General features: G+C 53.6%; 1 protein-coding gene across 1 annotated transcript in view; it reads right to left on the bottom strand.

The window, feature by feature from the left end:
* Positions 1-9723: 9723 nt before the first annotated feature.
* The window catches only part of GJB3 (gap junction protein beta 3), an 851-nt gene continuing 728 nt past the window's right edge, over positions 9724-9846 (bottom strand). The window contains 1 exon segment of the mRNA XM_008053025.1: positions 9724-9846. This exon segment is cut by the window's right edge and continues 27 nt beyond it. Coding sequence (XP_008051216.1) covers positions 9724-9846 — 123 coding nt within the window.

The following is a 9846-nucleotide window of genomic DNA, read 5'->3' as shown; positions in this document are numbered from 1 at the left end:
AGTCTCTTTTTTTGAGTTGGAGTCTCACTCTGTCACCCAGACTGGAGTGCAGTGGCCGCTCCCGGCCACCGCAGCCTCGACTTGCTGGGCTCCGGCGATCCTTCCGCCTCAGCCTTCCAAGTAGCTGGAACTACAGGCACGCGCTACCACGCCCAGCTAGTTTTTTAAAATTTATTTTAGAGACGAGGTCTCGCCAAGTTGCCCAGGCGGGTCTCGAACCCACGGGCTCAGGCCATCCACTCACCTCGGCCTCCCAAAGCGCTGGGATTACAGGCTGAGCCTCCGAGCCCGGCCCTGTACTCCAGTCTCCTGCACCACTCACGGTGGTTCCCCAGGCCAGGGTTGGTGGATCTGAAAGGATTAGAGAGCTATGGGATTCTTCAACAGGTCTGAGGGGCTGTGAGGGAAAGGAGGATGGGAGAGAGGTGTGCGGACCACTTACTTGCTAGGTGGCCCTACTGTGCCAGCGCCCGGATTCAAGGCTGATTATGACAAGGGGAACCCACACTGTAAGACGGGTTGAAATCCGCACTTCCTAGAGTCCGTGATGCTTGCTCTTTCAGTATACTCAAACATCCCCATTCCTGGACAGGCTACAGGATCTGAGGTCGCTAAGCAACTCCCATGGACCCCTTGAGACTGGGGTGGGGGAACCTCCTGACCTTTAACTTGAGTCTCTAAATGTGGTGGTGGTGGGGGGAGTCAGAGCCAAGTATGTGGCTCATGCCTGTAATCCCAGCACTTTGGGAGGCAAGGTGAGAGGATCGTTGAGCCCAGGAGTTCAAGACCAACATGGGCAACTTAGGGAGACCTCATCTTTACAGGAAAAAAAAAAAGTTAGATGGGTGTGGTGGCACTCACCTGTAGTCCTAGCTACTCAGAAGGACTGCCTGAACCCCGGGGGATGAGTCTGTAGTGAGCCATGATTGTGCATGCCACCCTGGGCAACGTCATAGGACTTTGACTCAACAAACAAATAGGGGGCATCCAAAGGAATGGGAGGGATGGGCAGAGTGCACCATCATTTACTCAGGTGACACAGTTGCTGCAGACACTGAGTATGGAGCTGGGGACACCCCGATACATCAGCCAGGCCTGGCCTCTGGCCTCCAGCTTTCCCTGGCTGGTGCAGGGATTGAGCACATCAGCGCGTGGATAGGGTGAATTATAAATGTGGAGAGTTCTGAGAAGTACCTGCTGACTCCCTGGGGATGTGGTTAGGAGGACTTCCTGGAGAGACTGAATTTGCCAGGTGAAGGGGAAGAGCTTTTAGGCAGAGGGACAAGCATGAGCAAAGGTCAAGGGCTGGGGTACCACAGAGTGCTGAGACTTGGTTGGTGGCAGAGCCTAGAAGTTGACTTTGCAGTTGACTCCTGTACCCCTAGGCAAGTTACTTAAACCCCTGTGCCTCAATATCTTCCTCTAAAATAGTAATGGTACCTATTTTTTTTCCCTTCTTTTTCTTTTTTTGAGTTAGGTTCTTACTTTGTCGCCCATACTGGAGTGCAGTGGCATGATCATGGCTCACTGCAGCCTCGACCTCCAGAGCTCAAACAATCCTCCCTCCTCAGCCTCCCAAGTAGCTGGGACTACAAGCACATGCCACCACACCTGGCTAATTTATTTTATTTTTTTAGAAATGAGGGCTCACTGTGTTGCCCAGGCTGGTCTCGAACTCCTGGGCTCAAGCAATTCTACCTTGTCCTCCCTAAGTGTTGGGATTACAGGCGTGAGCCACTGTACCCAGCCAGCAGTACCTGCTTTGTAGAAGTTGGGAGACCCAATCAAAGCACATAGTGTGATGTTGGTACATAAAATGAGCAGTGGCTAAAAACATCGTGGCAAAACGTTTGTAACCCAAAAGGTCTGTGGGGTGGTCTAGGAGAGGCAGAAAAGGGGACGGAGCTCAGGAGCAGAGCGGTGGTTGGGGCTGGGGCAGCCGAGGGAAGGGAAGGTGGCAGGTGGCTGCCATGGCCTGAAGGTCCCAGTTTCTCCACAACAGGATTCGGTCCTTGGACTCCCAGGACTGGGTCCCTGAGGGTTCTGTCTTCAGCCTTAGCAGAACATTTGGGGCAGCAAGTAGGAGGCTCAGACATCAGAACTTCAGGGTTGGCAGCCTCGGGGGATCTGGCTGGTCTGGCTTTCCCTCCGGGCCTTTCCCTCAGGCAGGCTGGGCTGGGCTTCCTGGGTTCCCAGAGCTGACAACTGCCCCTCTTAGTTCTGACCCTTGAGGGCATGAGAACTGAGGCCTCTGGAGGCTGGTTCTCACCACGCCCAGCTCTCCCAAGCCTTCTGATCCAATCACCGGGAAGGAGGGAGGAGCACAGAGATGCTGAAGAATGACATCAAGACTGCCCTCACCCAGCTCCAACCCCTTCCTCAGGGGCTCCGGAGGCCAGGGTTTCAATAACCTGGCCCTTTCCCCAGAAAAAGAAGCTGCTGAGATCAGCCAAGGCAATAATCCCCACAACCTGGCCGTCCCACCTGGGAAGCATCCCTAGAATCCACACTCAGTTGCCGCTGCCCTGACCCAGTTCAGGCTGCCGCCATCTCAGTGGCCTCCCAGATGGTCTCCTGTCCTCTAGCTCCTCCAACCCAGCCTCCACACTTCCCTAGAAATCTGGCCACTACATTGCCCTGCTTAAATAGAAGTCCTATGCCTTCTGTAGCCTTCCACGCTAGGCCTAAGCTCTCCACCCTCCAGGCCTCGGCCACTTTTCCAGCCCCATCCCTCTCCTGTTTGCACTCTGTCTGTGCTGTTCCCTCTGCATGGAGCACCACACATGCTGAACCCTGAACCTGACTCTGTCAGGACTTTTCTCCGATGTCACCTTCTCCCCCTGCTGGCCTCCCCTGGGTTGGGTGTATCCCTGTGCTCTCTGGCAGCTCAGGTACTGCCCTTGGTGCACTGTTTTTGTTATTTTATTTTATTTTTGAGTTGGAGTCTCACTCCCTCGCACGCTCATGGCCACCCCAGCATCGACCCTTCTGGGCTCCAGTGATCCTTCTACCTCAGCCTTCCGGGTAGCCGGAACTACAGACGCGTGTTACCATGCCCAGCTATTTTTTATTTTATTGTAGAGATGAGGGCTCGCCAAATTGCCCAGGCTGGTCTCGAACCCGCAGGCTCAGGCAATCCACGCGCTTTGGCCGCCCAAAGTGCTGGAATTACAGGCTGAGCCACCAAGCCCGGCCTGTTGTTTGTTTTTTTTATTTTAATTTAGTTTTTTGAGTCAGGGTCTCACTCCGTCGCCCAAGGCTGGAGTGCAGTGGTGCATTCATGGCTCACCGCAGCCTCAAATTCCTGGGCTTAAGTGATCCTCTAGCCTCAACCTTCTGAGTAGCTGGCGCTACAGGCATTTGCCACGCACCTGGATGCTTTTTAAAATTTTTTGTAGAGACGAGGACTCACTATGTTGTCCAGGCTAGGCCTCGAACTCCTGGGCTCAGCAATCCTCCTGCCTCGGCCTCCCAAAGTGCTGGGATTACAGGTGTTTGAGCCTCTGTGCCGGGCAAATTTTTATTTTTAATTGTGGTTAAAACAAAAATAAGGTGGGCTCAGTGGCTCAGCCTGTAATCCCGCGCCTTTGGGAGGCTGAGGTGAGTGGATTGCCTGAGCCTGCGGGTTCGAGATCCGCCTGGGCAGGCGAGACCTCATCTCTACAATAAATCAAAAAAATTAGCCGGGCGTGGTGGTGTGCGCCTGTAGTTCCAGCTACTTGGAAGGCTGAGGCGGAAGGATTGCCGGAGCCCAGCAGGTCGAGGCTGCGGTGGCTGGGAGCGGCCACTGCATTCCAGTCTGGGCGACAGTGAGACTCCAACTCAAAAAAACAAAAAACAAAAACAAAACCCAGACATGTACCATAACATTTACCATCTTAACTGTAGGGTAAACGAAACCAAACCAGGCGAAACGGCAACAAAGGAGCCAAGAAAAATTTATTAGCGCAATCCCGGGTGAGGTTCACCGGTCCTTATAGCTGTGGGCGGGAGAAGTCGCGCCCAGCAAGATGGGCGACGGGTTTATAAAGGGCATGTTGAGAAAGCTGTGAGGGGGATTGGGGAAAGCAATCATTGGTTGGGACAGCTGTTGCGTGTGCTGGCGATTGGCTGAACAGGGTTGCTAGAATCGCTGCAACAGGTACTGGCTGGCTTTGCAGCTGGGGTCTTAGTTCCGGCCTGGTCTGGGTTGGAGCCCTCTTGTTGAGGCGAGGCCCGCCCCGCCCTCTGGTACCTCCGACCTTACATTAACTATTTTAAGTGTGCAGTTCAGTAGTGTTGGGTATATTTACATTGTTGTGCAACAGATCTCCAGAACCATTGGGCCTCGCAAAACTGAAACTCTGTATCCATTAAACAACACCCCCTTTCGCCTTCCCCCACCCCTTGGTGCATTGTTTACTTATCTTATTCCCCTTCCTTCATTGGATTGTGAGTCCCTGAGGGCCTGCAGCTAGGTCTTGTTTACATTCCCACAACCTAGCAGGGCGCCAGGCCGGTATATGAATTTTTAAATTCAACATATAGTTACTGAGCACCTCCTGGGTGTGTGGCGCTGTCCTAGATGCTGGAGTTCAACCAAGGGACAACAAAAAAAATCCCTGTCCTCGGGGATTTTACATCCTAGCTGGGGGAGACAGACAAGATGTCTGACATGTTAGACTGAGAACGAAGCAGGAAGGCCAAGAGCAGGGGTGGCAGGTTTTAAGTTCAGATGGATGAGAAGAGAGATTCTCACTAAGCAGCTGACACTGGATGCAGGCCCTGAAGGGAGGGAGGCAGGGAGCCCTGGGGCTACATGAGGACAGAGCATTCCAGGCAGCAGTCACCTGTGTGCAAAGGCCCTGAGGCAGGAATGTGCCTGGTGTTTCCTGGTTTGAGGAAAGGCAAGGTCAGTGTGGCTGGAGTGGTAAGTGAGAAGAGTTTAGAAAGACAACAGACGCCTGGCTCGGTGGCTCAGCCTGTAATCCCGCGCCTTTGGGAGGCTGAGGTGAGTGGATTGCCTGAGCCCGCGGGTTCAAGACCCGCCTGGGCAGCGAGACATCATCTCTACAATAAATCAAAAAATCAGCCGGGCGTGGTAGCACATGCCTGTAATTCTGGCTACTTGGAAGGCTGAGGCGGAAGGATCGCCGGAGCCCAGCAGGTCGAGGCTGTGGTGGCCGGGAGCGGCCACTGCACTTCAGTCTGGGTGACAGAGTGAGACTCCAACTCAAAAAAAAAAAAAGAAAGAAAGACAATAGATGAGGTGTGGGCTGGGGCAGACCTGACAGGCCTTGAAGGCCTGTGTCAGATGCCTTTGGAGGTTTAGGGTCAAGGAGTGGCATGATCTGCCTTAGGCTTTGACAGGATCACCCTGGCTGCTGAGCTGGCAATAGGCTATCTGGTGGGTGGCAGACACAGACATCCCCCTTCAATATACTACGGGCTGTCTGGGGTGCTTCTGCTGTCCAAGTGGCCAAGTGGTTCTTGGGGTGGCGACTGAGCCGGGGGCTTCGCAGTTGCTGCCCAGTTTTGAACCCCTCTCGTGGGCAGTCTTAGCCTCAGAGCTCCCTGGGACACGTCTTGCTGCTCAGCCCTGCTTGTTCCCCTTTTCCACTTGTAGGAGTTCCTCCCCAGCTCTTCCATCTTTCTCAGGGTCTGCATCCCAGAGTCAGGGCAGGGAGTGGCTTAAACAACACACTTCTCACAGTTCTGGAGGCTAGAAGTTCAAGATTGGCATGCCATCATGGGCGTGTTCTTGGGGAGGGCTGAACCTTGTATTCTCACATGGCGGAGAGAATGATCATTTTTCTCCTGTCTCTTTTTGCAAGAGCCCTAATCCCGTTCAGGAGGACTCCAGCCTTGTGGCCTAATCACCTTCCAAGGCCCAACTCCTAATGCCATCACATTAGAGGGTAGGACTTCAACATATGAATTTTGAGGGGACACAAACATTCATTCCATAGAGGGGCTTGGACTAAGGTGAAAGAACACAAAATAATCTGTTTACCTTGGGCTGCAGGGTGGCTGTGGCTTTATGCAGTAGACACGGACTTGAAGACTGTATATGAAGTCTCAATCTGTCATGTGCGTGATCAAAGCTTGCAGTGAATCCTCATATGATGGGGGAGGAGGAGGTAGAGATGTGTACCCTGAAAAGAGAAGGCTGTGGTGGCTCACGCCTATAATCCCAGCACTTTGGAAAGCTGAGGTGAGAGGATTACTTGAGCTCGTGGGTTCAAGACCAGCCCGGGCAACTTGGTGAGAACACATCTCTACAATAAATTAAAAAAAAAATTAGCCAGGTGTGGAGGTGGAAGGATCATCTGAACCCAGTAGGTCGAGGCTGTGGTGGCTGTGAGCGTGCCACTGCCCTCCAACTTGGGTGACAGAGTGAGACTCCTACTCAAAAAAAAAAAAAAAAAAAAAAAAAAAAAAGAGAAGGCCAAGGGGGCGTGAGAGCCACCTGGTGGTGATGATGATGTACCCTGTGGCCTGGGTGGTGAACAGTAGTTGCCTGACATGTACTGGATGAGAGCAATGAACTGCAACACCCAGCACAGCTCCAGGCCAGAGGCAGAAATTGCAGGGCTGAAACGTCCCCTCCTCTGTGGTACTGGCCTGAAGCCTGAAGAAACCGGGCCAGGAATGGAAGCTCAGTCCATGCTGAGTGCTCAGTCTGCAGGGATAGCCAGTGTTGATCTCTGGTTGCTCTGACCTCCGAGCCACCCTTGGCCAGGCAGCCAGCACCACCCAGGAAGATGCTGGAATGCATGTGGGCAAGTAGGTGGAGATCTCCTCCCTGAGACCTTTGTAATCCTCCAGCCTGAGCTGAGGTTGACTATGATGCCTCCGGCAGAGAATTTACTGGCTATATTAGCGCAGTGCGAATGTTTTACCTACAGTATTTCCTTCCATTTCTATGACGATCCTTTTTAGGGAGTGGAACTTGTCCCAAGTGCTATGCTGAACATATTCCTTTTGCCCCTCAGTCCTGCCCCACCTGCTCTACCCCCCTCTGCGCTGTGAGGCTGACTTGCCTTCTGACTTCTGTCTGGGTTAGATCGGTGGGAGCCGTTGGCAGGCGAGCAGGAGATGGGGCAGAGAAGTTGAGGGTTTATTTGCTTGTTGTGGTTGGATGCATCCCATAGCTCCTGTCTGTTGTTACCCAGGTACTAACCCCAGGGGACTGCAGTATTTCTTGTGGGTTTCTTCAGTCATGCTGATAGCTTTGAAGATAGCTTCTCTGGGAAACCCCCTTTAAAGTTGCTTGGTATGAATGTGCGGTCTGTTTTCTGCTGGGATCCTGAGATTCTGAAAGCCTGCCCAGGGTGGAGTTTGGTGAAGCTGTGCTTGTGGAGTGTCAACACAGGCGTGAGGAACAGCATCAGTCCAGCCCTGGGCCCTTTAAACTTGGCTGCTGACTGGGCATGGTGGCTCACGCCTGTAATCCTAGCACTTTGGGAGGCTGAGGCAGAAGGATTACGTGAGCTCAGGAGTTTGAGACCAGCCTTGGGTAGCATAGCGAGAACTTGTCTCTACAAAACATCAGAGAATTATCTGGGTATGGTGGTGCATGTCTGTAGTCCCAGCTACTTGGGAGGAAGGCTGAGGCAGAAGGATCACTTGAGCACAGGATTTCAAGGCTGTGGTGAGCCGTGATCCGAGCCACTGCACTCTAGCTGGGGCAACAGAGTGAGACCCTGACTCAAACCCCTACCCCCCAAATAAAACAAAACAAAAAACAAACAAAAAATGAACTTCCCTGGCTTACCCAGCCCCCCTAGCCACTCGTGAGAGCAAAGGTAAACAACGACCTGCTCTGTCTACACAAGGACCTGACCTCTCTGTGTCTGCTTTGAATTTGGCCCATTGGCTCCTGAATTTCTGTCTCCTGGCCTTGGCTTTGATAGTCCCTAGATGTTCCTCTGGGTTAGCATAGCCCTGAACCCCATTTTGCTTCCCATTCTGGCCTGACCTTGGATGTTGATGTCCCTTAAATTTCAGGTCAACACAGCACTGGGAGCGGAGCTGTGAGCCACCCCAGGGGTTGGTTAGTGCAGGACATGCGTCTGTGTTTCTGTGCACCCAGACTCTCAGCTCTTTGGACATGGGTTCTATCCCCCATGCAGTCCCAGCAACCTACCAGGGGCCTGTTGGAGGACATGCTCGGGGAGAATGGCATGGGGTGAGGCTGGGACTGTGTGCCCTAGCACAGATCACATGACCTGTTGAGAGTATATGTAAAGATAGCCAGGTGCAGTGGCTCACACCTGTAATCCCAGCACTTTGGGAGGCGGAGGCGAGAGAACTGCCTGAGCCCAGGGGTTCGAGATCAGCCTGGACAACTTGGTGAGACCTCATCTCCACAAAAAATTAGCCAGGCGTGGTGGCATGCACCTGCAGTTCCAGCAACTTGGAAGGCTGAGGCAGAAGGATTGCCTGAGCCCAGCAGGTTGAGGCTGCAGTGGCCGTGAGTGTGCCACTGTACTGGCCTGGGCGACAGAGACTGATTAAAAAAAAAAAAATAGTGTACGTAAGGAGTGAGAGTTTGAATAACAGGGATTGTGTGTACACAGGGTGGGTCGTGGGTTGTGAAGGCAGTGACTGGATGACAGGGGAAGAGGGAGTGTGGTTTGTCTATAATGAGAGTGACAGTCGTGTGTGTACTCGGGGCAGTGTCCAGTTAGGACAGAGAAGTACTATTGTAGAGAGAGCACAGTGCCCTCTTGTGGCCACAACTAGAAGCTCAACACGTAGTTGATCTGGGTTCCAAACCCAACCCAGCTCCCACCTGCCAACCCCAGTCCTCCACCTAGCTTGGGCTTTAGCTGTGGTCACAGCAACCACCCTGGTTCCACCCTCAACTGGGGAGCTTTTCTCTTTCTGCGGGTTACCTCCCCCACCCTTGGGGTCCTGTGGGCGGCAGTGCGGGAGAACCAGGGACAGAGCCAACCTGTATAAAACACAGCCTTTATTGATTTCAGGGAAGCTGCCTTGGGGGATGCACATCCACCCGGGTCCCTGGGAGCAGGGTCTGGAAGGCTGGCACCAGACTGAGCACAGCTGCGGGGAGGAAGATGGAAGCACCATTGCCTGAGGCTGAGGGAGTGGGGTTGGGGGGCTTTTGCTGAGGGAGGTGGTGCACTTCCTGTCAAGCTCACTCTCAAGCTCTCCACCTGGGGAATCCGGGCAGCTCCCTCAGGGCTTTCTCTCTCTGTGTGGCCTTCAGGCCTCTGTGTCTTCTGTTATCTCTGCTTGAGAGCACTTCTCACCTCCCCCACACAGAATTTCCTCAAGGAAGCCTCACCTGATTGCCCCCTCCTGGGTTTGCTTGAAGCCCTGCTATGAGTGCCCTAAGTGCATATAGTTAATTTTCTTGTGTCTCTCTTGGCTGGCCAGATCAGAGGCTCACGCCTATAATCCAAGCACTTTGGGAGGCAGGAAGATCGCTTGAGCCCAGGAGTCTGAGGCCAGCCTGGGCAACACAGTGAGACCCCGTCTCTACCACACATACACACAAAAAATGAAATAAAAGTCTGTCTCCTCCAAGGACTGGCACTGGGCATGTGGGTTGCCCATACCCAGGTGGACAGCCCGGTGCCCAGCATCCAAAACACCCGCACAAACGGAAATTGCATAGCTTAGTGAATTCCAAGAGGAGGCACCCAGCCCCTGAGGAGCACCCCTCCACCCTGCAACACCTCCCTGCCCGACCCACCGGCCCCCCCATCCCGGCGGTCAGATGGGGGTCAGGTTGGGTGCTGAGGCTTGCAGCTTGTCATTGCCCGGGTCTGGACCTAGCTCCGCAGCCTCCACCAGCTTGTGGTGGCAGCGGCAGGTGGAGGCCCGGCTGCCGGAGCA

The sequence above is a fragment of the Carlito syrichta genome, unplaced genomic scaffold (assembly GCF_000164805.1).
Source record: "Carlito syrichta isolate Samal-C Ts95f unplaced genomic scaffold, Tarsius_syrichta-2.0.1 Scaffold287779, whole genome shotgun sequence".
Taxonomy (NCBI): Eukaryota; Metazoa; Chordata; class Mammalia; order Primates; family Tarsiidae; genus Carlito; species Carlito syrichta.
This window is presented reverse-complemented; position numbering and strand designations above follow the sequence as displayed.